General features: G+C 30.8%; 2 protein-coding genes across 2 annotated transcripts in view; both read left to right on the top strand.

Moving 5' to 3' along the window:
• LOC134684315 (TBC1 domain family member 9B-like) overlaps positions 1–2,125 on the top strand; it is a 40,428-nt gene extending 38,303 nt beyond the window's left edge. Inside the window, exon 35 of the mRNA XM_063543601.1 lies at positions 117–2,125. Within this exon, the coding sequence (XP_063399671.1) occupies positions 117–731 (615 nt within the window). The 3' untranslated portion in view covers positions 732–2,125. The remainder of the gene's footprint in view (positions 1–116) is intronic.
• Positions 2,126–19,184: 17,059 nt separating this feature from the next.
• Positions 19,185–19,601, top strand: LOC134684314 (complement C1q tumor necrosis factor-related protein 3-like). Its single transcript, XM_063543600.1, has one exon. The coding sequence runs from the start codon at positions 19,185–19,187 to the stop codon at positions 19,599–19,601; it is 417 nt and encodes a 138-aa protein (XP_063399670.1).
• Positions 19,602–25,980: the final 6,379 nt, after the last annotated feature.

Raw genomic sequence — 25,980 nt, 5'->3', positions numbered from 1 at the left:
TGTCTTTTCTTCAATAATATTATAATAAGTGCACATGATAATTTCTGAATTTACAGTATATTCTATCAGTCAAAAAACATGCTCCGTATTGTATTGACTTACTTGTTTCTTTCCAGGTCCAGTTTATTCAGTTATGGAAAACTTTGTATGACATGTTTCATGATCATCCTCATGAGCAACAGTTATACCATTCCATAGCAACAGTGGGAACTCTTCTTTTGGAGATTGGGGAGGTAGGAAAACGCTTCTATTTGAAGTCTGTATCAGAAAGTTCACAAGGAGAAGGCACAGTATCTGTGAGTGAAGTGGACACAGTTGCAGCATACATAAAGAATGTAACAATTGATTCTAGTCCTAGTAAAAACTCTGGAAACTCAGAAACAAAACAAAATGCAGAAAAATCAAATTCTATTGATGACTCTTCATCAGAAATGTCTGGAGAAAATACTAACGTAACACAGCAGGACAGTGGCATTTCTGAGCAATCAGCAGACAATTTACAAAGTAGTACCTCAGACTCATCCTCACAGCCTCATTCTAAACCAGATTCTGATTGGTCGATATCATTTGAGCAGTTTATAGCTTCTATGTTAACTGAACCGCCATTGGTTGAATACTTTGAAAAAATTATAGACATAACAGAGGATATTGCAAAAATGAGAAACAGGCGTCTGTTGACAAGACAACAGAGCACCTGGGAAACACAAAAACAGAATAGTAACAGGAAATAACAGTTATTTCACCGAATTTCACCATTGTTATATTTACAAGCAAACAGATTTTTTAACTCAAAGGGTAAAAAGAGAAAGAGAAGCTCGCAATATGTAAAAGTTGGCCCTAAAAACTTTGAAAATTCAGCTTAAAATTTATATTAAATATTAATAAATAAAAAAAATAATAAAAAGTATTTTTTCACTCATTGCACCAACATAACCAGTGACGATTCTATAGTTTTCATTTCATTGGTGGCAGTCTTAATTTTTAATGATTATGTCCTAAATTCAGGTAGCAGATTATATAAAGAAAATAATATTTAGTTCATTTAAAGTTGCACAGTTTTCAAATGTAAGTAATTGTTTTCAGTTCTGATAACTCCAAATTGGTTTTTTCTTCCCCCTTTTTCAGTTGGGAATTTGACAAAATATAGATGTTGAGACCAGCTTTTGACCATCTATGTCCTTTCTTTTGTACACTCATAAACATTCAGGGTTATCTCATTTAGTAAATGCTTTATAGTAGTATATAGATGTATCATATTATTTTGGGCATTCTCATTATATTTTAACCTATATATTGTAATATTTATTGTGAATAGATTTCATCATTTCTGTTAAAAACACAATAACCACTGAAAACAGTTTTTGGTTCCTCTCATTCTGGATTTACTTATATCCTCTCTTTTTGGATTTACTTATATTATACTTGTATATTTATATAGTTCTTATGCAAGATTTGAAGGGTTAAGATAGATACATGTTTAGCATCATATAACAAATGTTGTCCCACAATTAAAAAACATGTCCAACACTGCTAAGATCTCATTTATATTTTTATATGAGATGTTGACAGTTAGATATATGTTTTGTCATTGTATACTCTGCTAAAATATAATAGTTTTAGGATTTTCCTTTTATGTTAGTTGCTTTGTATATCTAAATGTGCAGTATTGATGCATATTCAATAGTTTGGGTTAATCATAAGCCCCCAATTTTATTGAATATTTCACATCTATTTGTTATGAATTTGTTTTGGGTAAATAGTCGCCTGATTTACTGATCATGCTTTACTCTAACCAAACAGATAAATTAGAAGACTGTTGACCTGCTCTTCATTTTTTTTTCATTCTGTACTAAGAATATTGATTGTCATTAATACTCATATTGTAATATCAACACTTGCAGTTTTCAGACTAGAGCTATACTATAGATATATAGAAGGTATCCACCTCATGTTGTGTATATATTTGGATAATTTGTTGATTTGTTCAATTAGAATATTATGTATGGAACAGATACTTTGAATAAATAATGCAAAAGAATTTCATTTTTCTCCTAGTTGTTTAAAAGGGTTGTTAGTAAAACAAGTGCCATAGAAATACAGGAATACTGCCCTTTGCAGTTTTCTATATTAAACAAAGTTTATCAATGATTTTATTCCTGGTTTTTGCTAGTTAAATATTCCAAATATTATTGTTATATGAATATTCTATCTTATAGAAATCCTATCTTTTTAAAGAACTAGCAAGATCCATCCAAATTGTTATGTTGGTTTGGAATCCGTTAAAATAGTTGAAAAGTCAATTTCAGAAAAAAGGTTGCAAACTGAAGTTTTTATCCCATAAATTTGTTTCTCAGTAGAGAATTTTGATATTAACTTGCAATAATACTTTATGGTCATTTTATTTATCAAACATAATGATGGGCATAGTAATTATATGTACGATCTGTACCAGTCAAGAAATATAAGATAAAAATCCAGTCATTTCCTTTTCTATCATCCATTATCATTACCAAAAAATATGGAAATAATAGGGGCATTGTTTGATGTGCATTTTGTAGTATTGTACATTGGAATAAAATGTCATCCTTATTTTGGAATTACTGGATACAAGCATTAGCATATATGATTATAACTCATACATTGAAACATGTGTTGTAAGTGGTTTTGTAAAGATTTAAAGGTTTAGCTAACAATAGTCTATAGAAAAAAGACTGGTGTAAAGATAAAAATTAAAAAGTATACTCAATTTTTTTACAAGTATGCAAGTCTTAATATACTGGGTAATCAAGTGTATTTGTTTGTTAGTTAGATTGACTGAAATTTGAAATGAGATTTATTTATTGTTCATGTTTTATATTGGTAAAATTTGTAAGGACATTTGGGATATGGTAATATTTTTGTTAAATTTTTTAGTTGACTTTTATTTATTGTATTGTTAGAAATTGTTATTTTTAGTCTTTGAAAAAAACGCCACTCACAGTTGATGCAGGACAGATTTGCCTAATGATATGCATGTAATACACTTGTACAGTATGATTTATGTTAAAATTTGTAAAACTATCATAGGGAAAATAAATCAGTATGATTTAGAATGGAAGCTATTACTTGTATCTGTACCCAATAGAAATAAAACAGTTTTGATGCACTGCCTTTGGTATTAGCGGGGAATTTGTTTCCAAGTTTGTCCATCTGTCTCATATAAAGGTAAAAGTTTTGGGTTTAAAATGTTTAAGAAAATTTGAAGTTGTGGTCAAGTCACACAACCTTGAAAATGAGTTCACATATATGGAATCACATGGGGAAAAATGCCTGTGTAAGAAGATGAATGCAAAGTTAGGATTTTGACCAAGAATTCTAGGATTAATAAACATGGAAAACATTTCAGGATAAGTTTTCGTGTAATTGGATATAAGGTTTTTGACCCAGTTTTTATGGTTCAATTAATATAGAAATGTAGTCGGTTAAATGCTTGTTTAGGGTAGTTTATTATTAAGTTGTAGACACATCAGCTTAAAACATGCAAAAAGTGTGGTAGACATGTTAAGTATTTTTATGATGCAAAATAAAAAAAATTATATGCTAATTAATAAATAATGAGAGAAGGGCATGGTTTCAATTGACACATATTCTTGTTTACCCTCTTCTTTAATGAAACAACAGAAACTAGAGTATCTGTTATTAACATGTAAGCTGGCTTCTGAAAAGCTGCTGTTTAAAATGCTTAAATTTTATACTCATTAAATGTGCAAAAAGCTTGGTCAAAGCATATATCTGATTCTTATTAATACAACACAGCAAGTGCTAGTTGTATTCATATTGCATAATTTATATTTTATATGTTATACTATAGATAATTATAATTGTATGATAATGATTTCAGTCGCATTTAATTAATGTGTTTTGTTGATGAGCTCTTTATGAAATTTAAGAACTGTGATAATTTTTATAGTAAACTGGACCCTAATTGTAATCATAATCAAATTATGAAGTAACATATTTTTTGTAGGTTTTTGTCTCAAAAACATGTCTTGATAGTGTTTAGGTCCCCAAGGTACTGTTCTTGTCTTGCATAGTGGGAGACACTAACATTTTAAAAAATAATTGTGTTAGATTTTAGTTAGTAGTAGAGGTTTAAAATGAATTATGGATTATTTAAAAGTTTAATTTATACTCACTGATTATATGTGCAATAGTTTTGACATATTTCCTGACTGTTAAACAATTTTATGGTGTTTGGCTAAGGAGTAAAATTCTCGTTTGTTTACCGTCATTTCTTATAAAGTAATGTCATTTACAGAATTACAAAATTGCTTTACAGTTCACATGATTTTTTATGCCTTCGTTTAATTCTAGATTATAGATGTAGGAGGCTTGTTATTGAAAATATTTAACTGCTTTGGCATATATGATTGGTTTTTGTCATGTAGATGAAAGTTCATGTTAGAAAATGTTTATTATGTATTTCAAGATTTGATTTAAAAAATGTTAAGTCTTGCAGGAAGATATCTATTTAACTTCAAATTTCTTCTGATGCAACGTATAACTTTTTACTGACTGAAACATTGTTTTTTTTATTTATGTATGTTTCATAGAAATGTTACAATATTTGAATTGTAGATTAGATTATTTTTTCTTATATATGGCTCTTGGCATAACAGTTGCTTGTCTGTTTATATCAAATTCTTAAAAGTTAATAGTCCATTAGAAGAACATTCGTAACATTTTCATTTATATCAAATACTAGAAATTATTCAAAATTAATGAATAAAATCCTATTTAATGTTATTGAAAAGAAATATAGTTAACACAGAATAGCAATTGATTCTTGGATGTTAAAATCATGATTGTCCAGGCTTTCTTTAATAATGTATCTGTTGAAATTTTGATTTAAACAGCATTAAAGTACACATCCTATGCTTTAAAGGTCAGAGAATTGTATCCTTTATTGAATCACAGAATAAGATTTCTTTTTTTCCATTTGTAATTATTATATGGAAATGTTATTTTGATTTATAACAATTATTTGAATAATATTTGTCATGTCCATGGTAGTATTGACATACTGAAGTTAAACACATTGAAAGAGTATCTAATTCACATATGCACAGAAAAGTACTATTTGAAACCTTTATTTATACTGCTGTTTATGTTAATACTTGCATTTATTTGTTTTCTTTGTTATTAAGAAACTTCTAGTGTGTCAACTTTCCTAATAAATGAAAATTATACAACCATTTTTTGTCCCAAGATTTCTTGCCAAATTGGTTAATTTCTATAGTAAAATAGGAAATCCTTATTAACAAGATGTCATATGATAGCCAATGAGGCAAACATTCACCAGAGTCCTTATGATGTGGATATAAAATAATTAGATCCCTGCAACAATGAACAAAATCCAATTTTTGTCAAGACTTATTTCTTTTACCCTTGGCAAACAGGTTTTTAAACTAAATCATTGCAACAGAAAAACACCACATAATGACACAATAATATTAAATTTTTTTTTTTGAAAAAAATTGCACAACTCCCACCTAAACCAGGATGATGTAACATGTTCTAGAAAAGAAAGAAAGATTCTGTTCTACACAAGGCACCCACTGTTCACTCTATTTCAGACAGAGGACATGTCTTATTTGTAACATTGAAATTTTTGTAAGATTACACCTAAAGTACACCTAAATTTCTACAGAAGATGAAGTTGAGTAATTTATTTGAGTTTGTCCCAATTCTTTTTTTTTGCATTTTAATAGAAACAGGTTTTTCATTATCGATTTTATGCGTTTGTGCACAATTCCAAGAATTCTGAAGCAATAAACATACAAGACTTGAAAAGAATACTCCCTCCATTATCATTTAATATGAAGAATCAATAAAACTACACAATAAAATTAACACAATGTCTAAGTAATATATAGAAAAGATGTTGTTTTATATACTACTACGATAGGTTAGTGAAATTAACATTTTAATCATAAATATTGTTCCTCCACTCTACAACACGGATTACCATTTTTGAACAACTGTAATGTGTATTTACAGGAAAACAGCTGACAAACAATGGCATAGTATATCTAAGAATCAAAACTTAGGAAAGGTAATATTGTCAGTGGAAAAAATAATGGAACCTTTTTTTGGTTGCACTTTGTAAATACAGCTGTTTTACAACCCACAACTCCTTTGGGAAATGATATTCACAGAGATCTTGTTTTGTGTACCCACTGGTACCCAGAATTTGATCAGTAGTTTTACAATTTAAGTATAAGTTGAAACTCTTAAAAGTTAGGTGCATACAAATGTTCAAAATATGCCACACAGCCCTATATTGTGACGTTTGAAAAAAATTGTGGTGCATATGAGCTTTCCATTTTAAGATTTTGTTTTTACAAAAGATTGTCTATTTTGTGTTGCTTAAACATTGTAAAAATAATGGAATTCTATGCGACTAACATACAAGTTGAAGGTTCAGCTAGCTACAATAATATATATTTTTCACCCTGTTTTACACAAGGACATGATTTTTCGGTTTTCATAAAGTCTCGAGCATCATTTTCTGACAGGTTTTAATAAATATGACATCTCAATTATCTCCTGAATTAGATAAAGATGTTTTGTCAAAATTTGACGTGGACAATTATCATGAGAAAAACTAACAAACAATGCCATGGCAAAAAAAACAACAAAAGATAACTATCAGTAAACAAGTGTAGTACATACGAATCAAAGACTGATTAACTAGAACCCAAATTAACACAGAAGGTAGTCTTAGATAATCGGGAAGTGGAGGCTGATTCTGATCTATGTGTGGCACCCGTCGTATTATTCATGTAAGTGTAAACAATGGATTTCCAAAAGTTTAGGAAAGTTTAGAATTCGTTTTTTTTTATATTTCAAATCAAACTTGACTGTCCCTTTGGTATCTTTCGTCCCTCTTTTCAACATTATGGTCAATAAAGTGATTTAAAATTAATCCCAAGATGCAAAAATTTACTTAAATATATATTTGTATATACAAACTACTGTACCGGTTTTTTTTCATGTTAAGAAATAAAATAAAACCTTTAAGTTGTATAATGTAATTTCTCTCAAAAATAGGTATCAGTTAACAGTGACATTTTTAGTAAATATTAAATAAGAGATATCAATTGTCATTAAATACAAAAATAAAGGCAAAAAGGAAAATTAGTCGCCTGACTTTTGCAGCATTATTTCAAACATTATTAAGGCAATCACCTTTAAAGATTTTACTTTTAAAAGTTGATATGCTGGTGTTAAATCAGAGAGAGAATGAGATTATAACTTACATTTATTTTATCAATTTCGTATTCAATATTAATCATGCCTACGAAAAAATGATAAATTATATCCACAAATGTGATACCTCATTTGTTGATAGTTCTATTTCATGTAGTCGAACTCTGCAAATCAAAAGTGTCATTTCATGTAGTCGAACTCTTCAAATCTATGATGGCATTAGTCATATTTGACACAACATTCGGAATTTTCTATCTTAACTGCTCTTCAGCTGTTTTGATTCGAGCGTCACTGCTGAGTGTTATGTAGACGAAACGCTTGTGTGGAGTCCCACAATATTTAGCATGTTAAAAGGTTAATGTCATTGATGATCTTTAACACTTTGTGTTTAGTTTTCCAAAACATTATCATTAGGTAAGTTACTCCCTGGATTATTCATCTAAACACTTATTCACATTGATAGGTACATGTCTATGTAATGTAAAATGATAATATAATAGCAAGCTCCGGCTTTAGCAGTATCAATTCTATTGCCACTGATTAAAAAGTATAACAAAAATACTCCAAGGCAAATTCAAAACGGGGAAAGCAAAAAACAAAACTGACAAATCAAACTTTATCAATTAACGGAACAGGTGAAAAACAACTGCCATATTACTGACTTGGTAGAGTCATTTTCGGAAGACATTGGTGTTTTCAATCTGGTTTATATCTAGCTAAACCTCCCACTGGTATGAAAGCTATTTGTAGTTTCGTTATTTTATTGATTTTATTAGGCTGCATTATGCACGCCAACACTGTCTTATTATGCCCATTTTTCATTATATGTTGTGCATTTACCTTTATATGATGTGTATTTACCTTTATCTGATGTGCACTTGCCATCATATGATGTGCAAACACCTTTATATGATATGCAAACATCCGTATATGATGTGCAAACATCATTTTACGATGTGCAAACATCATTTTATGATGTGCAAACATCATTATATGATGTGCAAACATCATTATATGATGTGCAAACATCATTATATGATGTGTAAATATCATTATATGATGTGCAAACATCATTATCTGATGTTCAAACACACTTATATGATGCGCATATATACTTATATGATGTGCAAATATACTTATATGATGTGCAAATGTACTTATATGATGTGCAAACATTCTTATATAATGTGAAAATATACTTATATTATATTGAAAGATCCTTATATGGTGCGCAAATATACTTATATGCTGTGCAAATATACTTATATGATGTGTACATATCATTATATGATGTGCAGTTTCCCTTATATTATGTGCAAACATCTTTATATGATGTGTTTGTGTCATTATATTATGTGCTTGTAATCTTATATTATGTGGTTTTATTTACTTCATTATATGATGTCGAAACGTCATTATATGATGTGCTTTCATCGTCGTTATGGTCAATGAACATGATTACGATTAGAATGATTACTGTCTACGTCATAACTGATTCCGATCTGCTTCTGCGGAGTTACCGTTACTACTAATTAGGATCAAATCTGTAGCTACTGTTTGGAAAATGGTTGAGACTTGAGATAAACCTTGGCATGTTAGTACCTCGTTTTAAGATGCAAAAAATCACATCTGATATTGTTGGAAAATTGTAAAAATATATATGAATTGCAAAGTTTTGTTTAAATCGACGGGTCTTTAAATAATAAACATACGGAGTCTACAATACGGTTGAGGTTATTTAACATACTATATAGTAAAAAATCATTTCTGTAGATCACCGAAAGGGGAAGTGGTCTAGAACACAGTATTATTTTATTTAGGGGGTTCACTATACACGCAAATTTTTATTAGTCTTCACTTCAAGGTTAATCGAGCAAATTTTATTAAATAAGGCTTTTTACAGTTTTTTTTACTTTATTTCGGGCTCATACGGATCTTAAATCTGATTTTATTGCTGTGTCCACAATAGACACAGCAATAGTATTCTGCGTATTTCACCTGTATCGGTTTGGACAATTCCATGGACTATTCCATACACACACCATTATGCTTAAGGGGTTTTCATATGTCATGTCAAGAAGATATAGGCTATTTACCATTGTTTGCCACACAAAAAATCTGGTAAAGTCACTTTTCTGAAAAACCAATATAAATATAGTTAACATATTTATATACCTAATCTAACTGTGTTCATTTGACCCGAATGTTTTAATGACAACACACACCTAAAATTCGTTTTGGTCTATTCCATGATATTTGCGCGGGAAATATTTATCAGAGACTTAATTTTAATGGACGTTCTTTTGGAAAATTTTACTATCTATTTTATGTGAACAATTGTCATATGTGTTTGTGCTTCGTACATTTAAAGGATCAACGTTATTTAAATTCCGTCTATCTTCATTTGACATCAGGTTTGTATGCATTTAGTCTCATCTCTATAGTCTATAATTATCTAAACTGAAGGCCGTGAAGGGACACATGTCATGATGACACGTGCTGCACAATCCCACACATTTCAACGAACAAAAAAGTTACTATTGAATAGACTTTATCAGCTGTTTATAGACATCTATATGCATTTCATCCCCTAATGTCAGTCATGATAACACGCATTAACAGCTGAAACCGTGTCAACTATTCGCGAATTCTGTCTTTCGCCTGCATTGTATATTAGGGGTTTACATTATGGACGATTCCATATAACATTGTAGTTCAGGGGTTGTTTACATGTTTAGTCGTATCTGGTATCTTAATGAAAACGATGTACATTATTTCTACATATTTATATATGTTGAAGTAAACAGCTCAATTTCATGATAATTTGGTATAGAAACAGACATAAGTTTTTTGTACAATTTTGGTGTGTATAAATGACCTACATTATAGCCCTGAAATTCTTGGTGCATTTAATGAGGGGGAATAGGAAGGGTTTACTCTTTAACGGATTTACTGTACGCATGTAAATACTGGTGGAGGATATTCAGTGTATTTTTATACACCGTACTCAGCTGGGTTTGCCTTGATTAGAAGAATATATTTACAGACAGCTATAGTATAGATGAAGCAGCTGTATTTAGACATGGCATTTACCTGGGATTTCCCAAAATACAATGCTAACATGGAATTTACCATCAATTTGGAATAAGCATGATAGTCATACTGTCATACACATCAATATTTCTTTTTTTAAACCAATATTTATTTATATATGCAGAGTATGAAATGTATAGTTTAGCAATGATTGTGTATATCCCTCCTGTAAATGTGCTTTAAATTTTGGTGTATCTATTTGGTATTATTCATTTATTTAAAAACATGATTTTATCATATTTTACAGAAACGTATCCTACAATTGTCAATTTTTTTTGTTTATCTGTCTGTTTTGGTGTGATAAACTGGCAGCTCATAAATTGCCATGTTCAGTCATGCAGGGGACTTACTGAAATAAGTGATTTTGAAATCACTTTTTTTAGTAGAAAATTCAATTTGCAAGGTTTAGTCACACATTGGGATTTTGTAGTTTTTCAAAACTTAAAACAAATAGATTTAAATGATATCTTTTATTTAGTACATGTACATACATGTACATTTAAAAAAAAAAAAACACTTTTTGCTACTTTTAAGTAGCAAGGTGTATGCCTTTGATGCTATCATTTAGCTGAAAATTCTATTTTAGTTGAAAAAATGCTATAATAATGGCTTTACATACAATGACATATTGAACTGATACTTTTTTAAATGATTTTTCCCAGCAATGGGAGTATTTTTCCTGTGAAGTTCAAGGTTTCATCTTTCAGATTATGTAATAAAATTCTACTGTTTGCGATAAAAATATTCACTGTTTAGGGGTGTTGAAATTAGGTCTTACATAGTTGATGCGTATCTGATCCGTGATTTGTATATATTTCAATGGTGCTCTCGGTAAGGCCAAAAAAATATATGTTTGTTTACGGGTACCTGACCGATCCTATTTTGAGCATCCACCCTAGGGCCATAATAAATAATAGGTTTGTTTGCCCAAACGCTACCTACCCAGAAAAAAGCTGCCTACTCAAATTCTTTTATTGTCCTGATTTGAAGAAGTTTTTTTTTAATCAAATAGGCATGAAGACTAATAAACATTTGATACTTCAATTTCTTTTTTTGAAGAAAAAAAAAAGAAAATGCCTACCTACCTACCCACTGTCTCAACCTTTGTGTAGGGTTTGGGCAAACCAACATTTTTTTAAGTGTGGCCTAAGCCTTTTTACTGCCTATGTAAGAAATAATCCAATCATTATAAATAGGGGAACTCTCGCCCCATGGACAACTCGGACCATGCAAGACGGACCACACAATTCAAAATCATGGCACAAAAAATAAAATGGACAAAATAATAAAAAGAAAATACCGACCTACCTACCTACCCTACATATTTTGATGATGTAACCTTAAACAGACATGTTAGTTTTCTCGTTTGAATTGTTTTACATTGTCTTATCAGGGCCTTTTATAGCTGACTGCGGTATGGGCTTTGCTCATTGTAACATGTACAACAATCAAATTTGGTTGCTAATATAGGGAATCACTGAATCGTGACTGGAGTGAGCCCTCTCTTAGGTCAGTCAGAGGGCCCCCACTTTAGAAAATTTCAGGATCCGCCACTGGATATACAGTATCAAACAGAAGATAAAAAAGGGAACAATATGGTGAATTTTAGAGATTAATATTATTTCATGTGCATGCATTTGAAATATTTAAGATATTTTGTTTCGATTTTTTTCAGTTCTAGGTTCCACGGTGACCTAGCTTCCATTTTCGAAAACTGTGATTTAAATGCTAGTCTATTAGAGGGATATTTCCTTTTCATTGGTTGTAGATATGGATTCTTACTTTACCATGAAGTCAGATTTGAAAATGACTTTGGGAATGAAGATATCGTAAAGACTGAATGTCAGTTTTAGTCTTATATATGTACTTTATAATTTTAGTCTTGCATGTATATAATTATGTGTACATATATCACTGATTCAGTTGCAATGGTAAATAGACACTGACAAGTCTTAGATAATATTTTATAGTTTTGAATGTTTTGTTCGTTGACTAAAATTAGGTGGAGGCTTGTGTGTTCTTATTTCCAACAGAGGTAAACTCAACACATATCAATATGTGCATGAAGCAAATTGATATTTGCTAGATACAGATTAATTGTACCACAAGAAAGTTTTAACCTGTGTATATATACTTAAAATATGATAAAAAAAGTCATGTCTTTTTCAGGACTTCTGAATCCAACCATGTAGTATGGAATGTTTTTGAGATGTGGTTTTGGTCGATGGATGTTAATGAAGGATCTGTAGTACAAAGTATATCACTGAATTTAGCTCTTTGTCTAAGTGTATTATTGAATACTTTGCTTTGAGCTCAGTTCATTGTTATGCAAATCATTCTTTGTGAAATAAAGATTTGACAGAAAACTCTCATGTACAAGGATTTGCCAAAGTAGTATCACCTCTATTTACAATGTAAGTATTAGGGAGATAAAAGCATTCTATTTTGATTTGAACGAAACATAATTTATAAAAAAAAAAGAACAAATTTACCCGAGAATGCTACTACCACTACTAGCAATATGATGCTAGGTTGTTTTAATACATCTGTACTAGCTGCCTACTGATGACTCGGTTCTGAGTGTAAATGGTCCTTCAACTATGCGGGGGAAAATTATAAGGCATATATCTAGGCTTATCAATTTCTAAAACAATATTTCATTGTACATGTTTGAAATTTTTAAACAACCACAGAAATTTTTGCAGTTGAAATACATGTTGGTATCCTGTTGTCGTCTTCCCAAGACGGATGGTTTCCAGATAATAACTTCAGTATAAGTAAAAAGGAGGCCTTAAAATTATAACATACTATGGATTCATTTATTTTCGTGGGTACCAATTTTCGTAGATTAAAGAAAATTTGCATTTTCCTGGTTTTGCCGAAGTCTGCATACAAGCCTATAGAAAATTTGTTAATCGTTGAATATTTAATTTCGTGGTTAGACTCTACCCACGAAAGCCACGAAAATTGGTATTCAAAGAATAATAATCAATCCACAGTAATATTTATAATCATAAAAAGAAGCTTGGGATTGTTTTGGGGGGGTTATATATATAATCCCTAAGGTTTAGGAATAAGGGTTCCAAAGGTGACCAAAACAAGCATTAATCTAGTGTCTGTACAAAAAGTCGTGTATAAGTATTTCAATTGTTCTGAAATTGTACCATAATATTGAATACCACAAGTAGAAGGTTGAGGTCTATTTTGTGGATTATGAAGCAAACAGTCTAGGAATTAAGGGCCAAAAACAAACATTTTTGTAGATTCCAGACAATAAATTGGAGTTATTTCTTTGTCCAGAATGGTTGTTGAATTACCTAAAACCAATGCTTTATGAAATCTTCTTTAAAAATTGGAGTTTAGATTTCTCTGTCCAGAATAGTAGTTGAATCAACTTAAAATAATGCTATACATGTATATACAATATACAATGCAAAATTCACTTTACTACCAACTGATAAATTTAAGCAGTCTGTGCATGATTACAAGCACTTTGATTATCATTCTAGGGTTATGCCCTTTCACAAATGGAAAAATTTCTCAAGTTTGTCTCAACTAAATTTAGTGAAATGTGTATAAAATGCTTATTACCTCTAAACTCAGTTTAAGTTCAATTTTTGGCAGCGTCACTTTATGTACCTTTTTAACGTTATATGCTAGCGGGGGCATCATCACCATGACTGTATGACATTTATATTTTTATACTTTATGTTTTATTAAAATGAGTAGTTGAATAATTATTGTTGCAAACTCCATTAGAAATTTGATTTGAGATCATTTTTATACGACCGAAAAAATTGAAAACTTTTTGGTTGTACATTGGTATCACGTTGGCGTGATCGTCTTCATCCAAAGACATTTGGTTTTCGCACTTTAACTTAAGTAAAAGTCAATAGAAATATATGAAATTTAGACACAAGGTTTATGACCATGAAAGGAAGGCTGGGATAGATTTTGGGTATTTTGGTCCCAACAGTTTAGGAATAAGGGCCCAAATTAGCATTGTTCTTGGTTTTTGCTCTATAAATCAAGTATTAGTAAACAGAAATCTATGATATTTTAACATAAGGTCTATGGCAACACAAGGAGGGTTGGAATAGATTTTGGTAGTTTTAGTCCCATCAGTGTAGGATTTAGGAACCAAAAACAGGTCCCAAATAAGCATTTTTCTTGGTTTTTTTAACAATACCTTTAGCATAAGTTAATAGAAATCTATAAAGGTTTATGACCACAAAAGGAAGGTTTGGATTATTTTTGGGAGTGTTGGTCCCAAGGAATAAGGGGCCAAAATTAAACTTTGTTTGCTTTGATAAAAAAAACGAATTATTCTGCTTCTTTGATATGCCAAATCTAACCGTGTTAAGATTCTTAATTTTTGGTCCTGTTTTTTAAATTATCTACATTAAGGTTCAAAGGGTCCAAAATTAAAATTAGCTTGATTTTAATAAAAATTGAATTTTTGGGGTTCTTTGATATGGTGAGTCTTAACATGTACTTAGATTTTTGATTATGGGCCCAGTTTTCAAGTTGGTCCCAATCGGGGTCAAAAATTATTATACTAAGTATTGTGCAATAGCAAGAAATTTTCAATTGCACAGTATTCTGCAATAGCAAGAAATCTTTAATTGCACAGTATTGTTCAATAGCAAGAAATGTTCAATTGCACAGTATTGCACGATAGCTTGAAATCTCCAATTGCACAGTATTGTGCAATAGCAAGAAATTTTTAATTGCACTGTATTGCACAATAGCAAGAAATATCTAATTGCACAATATTGCACAATAGCAAGAAATTTTCAATTGCACAGTATTGCCAATAGCCAGGAATATTCAATTGCACAGTATTGTCCCGTTTTCAAATTGGTCTACATTAAGATCCAAAGGGTCAAAAATTAAACTTTGTTTCATTTCAACAAAAATTGAATATATGGGGTTCTGCAATATGCCGAATCTAACCATGTATTTAGATTTTTAATATTTGGTCCACATGGAGGTCTAAAGGGTCTAAAATTAAACATTATTTGATTTCATCAAAAATTGAATTCTTCGGGTTCTATGATATTCTGAATTTAACCATGTATTTAGATTTTGGATATTGGACCAAAATAGGTAAATGTCCAATTTAAAATTTTTAAGTTGAAGTTCTTTAATAGACCACATTCAATCTGTGTCAGAAACCTATGTTGTGTCAACTATTTAACCACAATCCAAATTCAGAGCTGTATCCAGCTTGAATGTTGTGTCCATACTAGCCCCAATCGTTCAGGTTTCCACCTCTGCAGTGGTATAAAGCAGCACCCTGCGGAGTATCTGTTCCATTCATTTGTTATTTCTTAATTTGTGTGAATTAACATTGTTACAGTAAATGTTAATTACTACACTTGCATACCACAACAAATACTGTATTAGTACACGTATCACTTATATTTGTATCCATATAACAAAACAAAAAATGAAAAGGAATAATTTTGCAATACCTTTTGAATACTTAATAGCTTTTTAGGTATTTAGACATATTAAGACTTATTAAGTAGATGTTGATGATATCTGCTTGACATGCTTCAAATTTGATCAGATTACTTTTGGAGCAGTTATGAGTCTTTGAAGCATGCTCACAAAGGTTCTTTTGGTGAAATCATTTTTATATTGGTCAAAATTTGTCTTTGCTTCTACCAGCTTTGGAGGAGATATAAAGAATTGATATAAATCAGCACAGAGGTTTTCTTCCTATCTTATTTAGCCCCAATAATCATGTCAGACATAAGCCATTGTCATTACTTAACACCAATAAATGTATTCTAATCTGAGGAAGAAATTCAACATTTTAACAAAAAAAATTACTAATGATACTGACAATCCACCACAAAGTAATGTAAATAGAACCATACCAATAGTAAGCAAATACATATAAAAAAGATGAGGTATGATTGCCAATGAGACAATTCTCCACAAGAGACCAAATCGACACAGAAATTAACAATTGCTCTCCATTAACAAAATGTATCCAAAACCAAAGATGTAGAACATGTTCTATCATAATCATTTGGTAACTAATGTAATTACTGTCTCCCCATGTCTGTATTGAACATAAAAAATATCAAATAAATAACACTCCTAATGCTCAGATCGGTTGTCACCGTGCAACACAGTTATTAACACCATATAGGAAAAACATAGAACTTTATTGTCATAAGACACTGTCAAACATCCAAACATAATATCCACACTTATCTGTGTCCACACTTGTTAAGAATATGAATAAGATAGGCTTTTTGTGAAGGTAGATTGAGATCAAAATAAAAAGGGATAAATATTTGATACTTCGCCATGATTATGTTTATATCATGCTTTTGAAAAAAATAAGATAAAACATGGGCAGGGTCTATTTAACATTTCACATTTTGCGAAAAAATTGACAGATTTTCTAAAGATAAGAATAAATAAACCAGTAACGATAGAATTTTAAAATAAAATATGACAAGATAACTCTTTGAAAGAAAGTTGTTTTCAGAAAACAGTTAGGTCGTGGGCTCATTTTTCTGCTAAAAACTAAAAATGGACAAGTAATAAATGCTGTATTACCTAAGATGTCTCCAAGTTGAAATATTAATTTTTTATACCAAATAAACTGTTTTAGAGAAAAAAATCCGGTCCGAATAGGAAGATTAAACACATATTTTTTTTTCTATTTTCTGTATTTGTTTATCAAAACTTGAATATTCAATCTTTTCGCAATTTCAGATGATATATGTAACACTTTGACATTCTCCTAATGTACTTATCTAATTACATAATAGTATCGGAGCTTTTATTCCATTTTACATGCATTTGATTTAAACTCATTTAGAAATTGGAGATGTAAATTTAAAACTCTAAATGTTACAGCATTTGAATTTGAGTGTATATGTTGTGTACAAGTTGCGATTTTGTACAGGTTATAACATGTACAAAAATATTGTACATGTTATAACTTGTATAATGCAAAAATACAAGTTATAACATGTACAAAAGTACCTCATACATGTTATAACCTGTACAAAATATTGCTTAAAAATGGTTTTAACTTGTACAAAATCGAAAACCTTATGTTTGTAGCATAACATCTTGGCCACAAGTTTATATTTTTCTGTTTAGTATTAAATTTAAATTAAGATACATTTTGTTACATTTTGTGATCAATTGTATTTGGCAATCGCCAATTGCAGTCTGCAGGGTTAAAGAACATCAGTTGTTCAATCTGGTTTTTTTTCTCACTTTTTTTGGTCTTTTGGAAAATGTTGATTGTGCTGTATTTAGACCCTTCTACAACGAAATTTGTTTTACATGCACAAGTACAAAATCGAAAAATAAGGATATTTTTCTATTATCGAAACAGATGATATTGACCTCAATAACATTTTCATAACTTTTTTATTATTCCTTCATGTAAGTGTGTTTTGTCCTTTTTTGATACAGTTATAAATGTCCAGGGGTCGGTATTACGAAGCATTCCTAAGACCTGTCCTAAGATATATATCTTAGGACATGTCTTATGATCCTCTTATGATTATATATAGACATATCTTTATTTGATGATAATTATAATTACAATTATAATTGTGAGTGTCCACTTTGAAGGCAATAGTAAAATACTTTCATTCTAGTTGACACTAAAAGATATGAGGATATCCAGGATAGATGTGTCCACAAATAAAATTGGGAAAGGAAATGGGGTATGAGTCTAAAAAAAAACGCCTATGGAGCAGACAACATCCAAAGGACACAGATACATGCTTTCAAAGTATAGGATATATATTTAAAACATCAAAATGACATTCGCCTAATGCAATGATCTTATAGTTTATAAACAAAAAGCGAGTTATAAATTTACATAAGTCACACTGAAGACCAAAAATGTGGAAGAGTAGAGCCAAATATATTGACAATAAAGCGTGGTCCAATGAAAACTATTTTAGCTTTCTCTTGCTTTTACAGAGTAAGCATTTAAGACATTGTTTTAGTCTTTGCATGCTATAAAAACGAGAGGGAAGAGTATTTCCCAAAATTATTCACAAACTTTCTTAAAAATTTGGAAGAATTTAGAAACTAGTATATCTAAATGTAATTGTCATTGAGATATGCAAGCTTTTAGTAAATAGTTTCACACTTATATAAATCATGGTGGACTGCATAAAACATACAATTACATGAAAACACATTTTGCCAACATTATCCATGAAACATATATTGCTGAAACTTTGTGATTATTGTCCTTTACAGAAAAAGACATGTTCTGGCCTATTTATTGTTGTTCTTTATGCACTGGTGAATTTAAATGCATATTTTACTTCTTGAAGATTAATTTTAAATTTTGTACAAGTTGAAACCATTTTCAAGCAATATTTTGTACAGGTTATAACATGTACGGGGTAGTTTTGTACATGTTATAACTTGTATTTTTGCATCATACAAGTTATAACATGTACAATATTTTTGTACATGTTATAACCTGTACAAAATCGCAACTTGTACACGACATATACATTACCAACATAGAACTGGTTTGGTAGCATCCAAAAACTAATGTGTTGCCATATCAAAATAATTGGAAGCCAGCATCCAAATGCTGAGGTATTCAATATGTGATTAAAAGAATTACATCAGCATCTACCAAAGGTGAAGATGTAATTTTAATCATTTTTTTCTTAGCCGACTAAACTATAAAACAATTATGACCATACATATTAATAACTTCATACAGAGTATAGAAATGATCGATATGCACATGTTATCCTTTTACGCATACTTCTTATGATCAAATTATAAAAAGGAAAACATTCTTATTACTTAAAAAATATAAAATGATTTTCTTTACAGATGGCCATAAAACGGTCGGTTTTCTGGCTAAATCTTCCAAAGATAAAAGTAATGTGAACACTGGATCCACAGTTATATATGATGAGGTTGTCACCAACACCGGTTCTGGATACGATGCTTCCACTGGACAGTTTGTGGCACCTTACGAAGGTCTTTATTATTTCACATGGACAACGCTATCTCGAGTTTCGAACCTTTTCTTAACTGAGATTTTGCACAATGACAACAAAATTGCTTCTAACTATCCTGATGGAAGAGGATTATCTAGTGGACATGTGTCAGCCACACAAAGTGTTCTGCTACAGCTTGCAGCAAAAGACAAGGTCTGCATTAAAACTCAAATCACAGGACAGTTTATGTTTGGAAGTGTATGGTCGACCTTCAGTGGTTTCAAAATTTAAGAGTTTTTAAACTATTGAACAAATAAACTTATGTACTGAATGACATAACTAACTTATTTATTTCTATTTTTGATAAATGCACATGATAATATGTAACACAGTGATATATGTAACACTATGACATTCTCCTAATGTACCTATCTAATTACATGATAATATCGGAGCTTTAGAAAAAATGCTATTCCCCAAATTAAAAAGTGTAAACCAACATAAACGATTCCATTTTACATGCATTTGATTTATAGAAACGGAAAATTTATTTAGAAATTGGAGATGTATAGTTGTAAATGTCTGTGTCATTTTGGTCTCTTGTGGACAGTTGTCTCATTGGCAATCATACCACATTTTATGTTAATGTCAGATGAATATTTTAGTAATATCACGGGTCTACAGATTTGATCTGAGTATGATTTCATTAATGCATGTTTTTGTACATACTTAGTAGACAACAAGCTCAAGTAACGTAATTTTGCCTCAAAAGGTAAAAGAAGCGAAAACATACAGAGCTAAAAACTAACCTGAGAAAGTTATAGAAACAAACCAGAACGAACAATCACCAGTTTGAATGAATCATCTAAGTAGAAGCTCAGACCCCTTGGCTTTTCATTCCTGACTCTATTGCAACTTTATTGCCTGATATAATATCAGGTTTTCGATGGGTTTCTTGCTGTTTAATCGTTAGTTTTCTTATGTGCTTTTGCACATTCAGTTTTTCATTTGGTCTTTTATGTATTTTGTCTTGCCATGACGTTGTCAGTTTGCCTTCGATTTATGAGTTTGAACATCCCTCTGGTTTCGTTATTGAAATCCGTTCCTTAACATAAATGCATGATATGTTGGCCGATTAATCGACTAGTGTTGAAGGCCGTACTTTAACCTATAATGGTTTAATTTTTAAATTGTTATTTGGATGGAGAGTTGTCTCATTGGCACTCACACCACATCTTCCTATATCTAATCTTCTTTTTGCCATACGGCCGATTTGGCCGATGCAGAAACAGTACCTTTGACTTCCAAGGATCGGCCCAAAGCCGATGTTATTTCTGCTATAACGTTGTTACTTGAAGTCATATAGAATTAGCAGTGCCACGCGAAGCCAGCGTTGAAGAAATCCGTTGTTGTTCAGGGTTCTGCTACCAGGCTCATGAACTTTTCCTTTGATGAAGCCCTATCACGATGGAGTCATCGCTATCAATTTCTTATTACACAGAAGTTATTGTCATTTTATTTCATTAATATATTTCTTTCTATTGGTTTTTTCAAATAAACGGATATGTTAAAAAGTCGTCCCAGCTCGAAAATGTTAATTGTATAAATCAGATGGTTTACACTCAAAAGTTGTTGCTCTTAAAATACTTGATTGTCATTACACCTTTAACATCTGACGATTACATTCTTAATTAAAATTACAAAATGTATCAACGATCAGTTGTTGCTTAATGACACTTTATAGACAATGTTCCTATAATAACCAAAACATCCATACTTAGTTATTTTTTAGTATATTGTTTTTCATCATTTATAGTTGATATCACCTCCCCCATTTTTATGTTTGATTTATTTTCTGGGAGTTCATGGAATTTTTCACAATATTTGACAAGAAGTAACTTAACTGTAATCGTCGAAACCTGTCGTTTTGATCCTGAAAAGTAAAATCACAAAAATACTGAACTCCGAGGGAAAAAAAGCGGAAAGTCCCTAATCAAATGACAAAATCAAAAGCACTAACACATCATAAGAATGGATATCAACTGTCATATTCCTGACTTGGCACAGGCATATTCAAATGTAAAAAAGGTGGATTAAACTTGGTTTGATAGCTAGCTTAACCTCTCACTTTTATGACATTCGCATAAGATTACATAATATTGACAACGATGTGTGAAAAAAACCCAGACATATTAGGTAAAAATGGAGGTACAGCAGTCAGCATTGTGTTACAATCTTAAAAGTAAAACATCGGTAATACATCACAACCTCTCCATAACTGCCACTGGTAACCAAAACATGATGGCATCAGTTTAGACATATTCCACTGACTTTTGATTAATTGTTAAGCATGTATACAAATCTTCCTTATGCTGATTTAGTGTTAAGTATTCGGAAAGTTCAACAATCTTGGACAGACTTTTGTTGAGTGTTAAACATTACTGGTAATATCACAGTTGACCTTTTGATTAAGCAAAACTTTGCAATTTGTTGCTAAATTTTGATAAACTTTTTGTCAAAGAGTTTTACAATTTCCTGCAAAAAAGTTTGCCCTTCCCTTATTTTATTAGTAAGCAGTTGGTTGTTTTTGTCAATTTATAACCGTTTAGTACAAGTGTGTTTGTGCAAAATAATATTGACTATTGTCGAATGGTGGTATCATATCCGACCAAACAATCGATTTTTAGAATTAAGATAAAATTGAGAAAGGAAATAGGTAATGTGTCGGGTCTTTTTTTTATTTTTTTTTATATATACATGAAGAATAGAACGCTTTTCTACATGTTCTGTTCAAGAATTGTTTCAAAGTTCATGATGGAAGTTTTTTTATCTTCTCGAAACTATAAAAACATTTCTGAAATTCTGTTGATAAATTTAGTCAAAAACCAATGAACTTTTTTTGAAGCAAATTTATATCCAAGATATAAGAAAGGAAAAACATTGAAAGTGATATATATTTTCATGTCAGCATGTCTTATTTAAGTATCATATTATCAATTGACATTATAAAATTACCTATTTAATCAATAATCTAAATAAAATAAAATATTTTTTTTGACTCAGCTTTTTTTAGGACAGTACCTGTGACAAAATAAGAGGTTTTGATATACCTGTCATTACTTCAGAATCAGGTCAATCTAAATTACTGTGATTTAAGTCTTCCTTTACTACATGACTTGTGAGCAATCTATCTGTGAAGTTTCAAAGATATGGTCTGAAACTGTAGGAGTTGATGGTTGATCAATCTGATTAACATACAATTCTTGAGTTATACTTTAGTAACAGTGTTCTGACATCACAAAAGTTCTTTAAACAAAGAGTAAAATGGACCAAAGTAAGATTATTGTAAGCAAGCATGAAGAGGTTCCATATTTCAATCAGATTGTGATTACACAAAACAGGTCCATCTTTATACAGTTAACTAAAAGTTTTTTTAATTTCCATGTTCCGTAAATTGGGAAAAATCATTGAACAATTCCTTAGTAATAGGTGCAAAACTTTAACATGAGTGCAATCTGTGTTTGACGTTTCAGGATCTTGGTTATAATATGAAGGTGGAGTTGATTACACGAATTAGGCATGCAATGTTCCCCTGATCTGCCAGTCATTACCATACTATAAGCTGTGTTTGGAATTTATCTAACCAGGCCCAAAATATAGAATAAAAAGAAAAGCTTAATATTATTTTCAACATTTTTATTTTGAAGTAACACTTTGTGTTACACGCATGTGACAATGATATATGAGACCTACTCTTAAATAAAACATGAACATAGTGAAACAATTAAATATTCTGAATCATAACTGACTTGTGAAAAAGTAATCAGATTCAGTATCACATTGAGGCCAAAAGTTGAGTTTAAAATTTGGTCACAGCAGTATGCATCACATTACAGTATAAAATGTTAATGACGAAACATACAAAATAATCAGTTATGACAAGTCTGTGTATTCAGATAAAGATTTATATTTGAAATTTCAATAATATGACATTGAAATATCTAGGGGCTCAACATCACTCTACGTTGAATATTATTTTGTAGTTTTTCTCTTTTAATAAATAAAACCATACAAAAATTTCACAGACACCTATGAAAACCAATCTTGGAATGGCAAAAAAGGTGATTTTATGAATCATTCCATGAACCTTTCCTCTTGTACACTGTCACATGTTTACCAAATTCATTCTACAGAAACACTTGTATCAAAACATGTTCTAATAAATAACTCAATGCATTTTGTATTTTTTGTAACTCAACTTAATCTAGATTGTTTCATCTAAGGACACAACAATAATAAACGAACTCGTGATGGCGTCTATAAATAAAGGCAACAATAGTATACCACTGTTCGAAGGTCATCAATTGATTGACAGAAAACAAGTCCGGATTACAAACTAAAACTGAGGTAAACACATCATTTGTAAGAGGATAACAACGAAACAACAGAAACAATGAAGTGCAAAAAAAAAAAAATCATAACAAAAGTGCAACACACAGAAACGAACTATGAGATAACAACTGCCATTTTCCTGACTTGGTACAGGACATTTTAAGAAAACATGGTAGGCTGAACCTGTTTTTGCGGCTAACCAAACCTCCTGATTTTATAGCAATGTTAAATATAACACTACATGACAGGACTACAGTACAAGTATATGCGAGAACATTGCGGACAAAGAAATTAACAAATAAATATTACTATAGATTTCGACATGCCAATAGGTAAAAGGCTTATAATTTAATACACCATACGTGCGTTTCGTCTACATAAGACTCATCAGTGACGCTCAAATAAAAAAGTAAAGAAAGCCAAACAAGTACAAAGTTGAAGAGCACTGATGACCCGAAATTCCGAAAAGTTGTGCCAAATATGGCTCGTGTATGTGTTTCGTTGTCTTATCATCGTAAAACCCTCAACATAATTACCTATGAGTATATAATAGTCCAAGAAATTTTATCTCATAATTAATAGCTCATTTACTACGTGTACTAATTATATCAACTGGTAATAATCCAGTCAAGATAATTAATATCTATAGAAAAATAATTACTCAAACAACAGTATTTGGGAACCTTTAAATACACATTTAATAATGAACAAACATTTTCTGAGTGTCGATACAGGGTGCAACAAATTTGTTCTTATCTAAAAATATAACTTGTCAACTTTTACTGGGATGTAGCGATTTCTCAAATTTGTTCGGTAACTAACAGTCCTGCTGACAGAAATATATGTTCTGAATGCACAGAGTTGGGGGAGTGACTAAGATTAGCTAAAAGTGTCAGCCTTTGAAAAATGCTTTATTTCATATATCCTACATGTTTGGAATAATTTCAAATGACAATTAAACAAAAAAATTCTAATTGTATTTTAATTTTTACTAATTTTGAATAATATATAATTTCCCGGGAGGTGCTCTCATAAAAAATATTTGTTGGTTAATCTTAAGGAAGCAACAACATTATAACGGGAAACCGATTAGTCGAGTATCATTTTGGTAATCGATACTCGGTACTACCGAGCGATACTCGAGTACTCGTTGACATCCCTAGTATTTAGAATAATTAAAAATTAAAGAAGGGATGGTTTCAACTTCACCATTTGGAACTCTTGGTTTAATAGCTTCCTTGTGTGCAGCAACCCTCTATCAATGAAATCATGATAGGTAATACAATCCCGGGAATATCGTATCAATTGGGAGATATATACTCCATATGCAGGCGCTGTTGTAATGTTGTTACATAGAAATTGAAAGTTCACAATTGGGAAGCTAAAATCATCTCTTTTGTGGTAAAGTTTTGTTTTTAACCGTCACTCATTGTCAATTTCCAGATGTAAGACAAGATATAAGGCAGACCTAACTGTATATGTTGTATCCTTTATCTCTAGTTCGAAGGGATGGATGCGTTCAACATAGTCACCAAATTGTGAATTATTTAGTGGGAGAACACCATATATGTTGCGGAAAGTAAAATTTAAGGATATTGCTAACTTCTTATTTTTCTTCCTAAGAAGTTCCCGTATTAAGGCAGTTTGTCTCATAATAATAAAGAAACAAGTCGGCAAGGAGATGTGCACAACGTCTGTTGAATAACACGTCCTCCAAACGTAACAAACATGTTGTCAATCAAGAAATCGAGCATCTTGCTAATGTCAGTTTCGGAGAATTTTTTGTTTGAATCAGAGTGATCCTTTACAAAGTAAGATTTATCCCTCCTTAAGACAAGATCCTTTTATTTACGTTGGCCATTCTTTTTTATGAAACAAAGCAATTCCAACTCTTTCAATTTGTCTTTTGTATAGTTTGGAATGGGGAATACTTGTGTAAAGTGTAAAAAAGTCAAATGTTTTAATATTGTTACAAGATGAAAGAGTCTTAGATTGAATGTACTCAAAAAGATCTTTGGAATATACATTACTTGGCACAGGCATTTTCTTATGTAGAAAATGGTTGATCAAACCTGGTGTTAAAACTAGCTAATCCTCTCACTTGTATGACAGTCGCATAAAATTCAATTATATTGACAATGATGTGAGATAATAGGTATAAATGTAAAAAAATTGTAAGGGTTCCGCGGAACCCAGTGTCTCGCCTACTTTTGCTGTAAATTCCAGGCTCAACAAAATCGAGGGAAAAAATCAATAAAAATATTGTGCTTGATACTAT

Source organism: Mytilus trossulus, chromosome 9, assembly GCF_036588685.1.
Source record: "Mytilus trossulus isolate FHL-02 chromosome 9, PNRI_Mtr1.1.1.hap1, whole genome shotgun sequence".
In the NCBI taxonomy this organism is placed as follows: domain Eukaryota; kingdom Metazoa; phylum Mollusca; class Bivalvia; order Mytilida; family Mytilidae; genus Mytilus; species Mytilus trossulus.
Note: the sequence above shows the minus strand (reverse complement) of the source record. Positions and strands in the feature narration are given on the sequence as shown.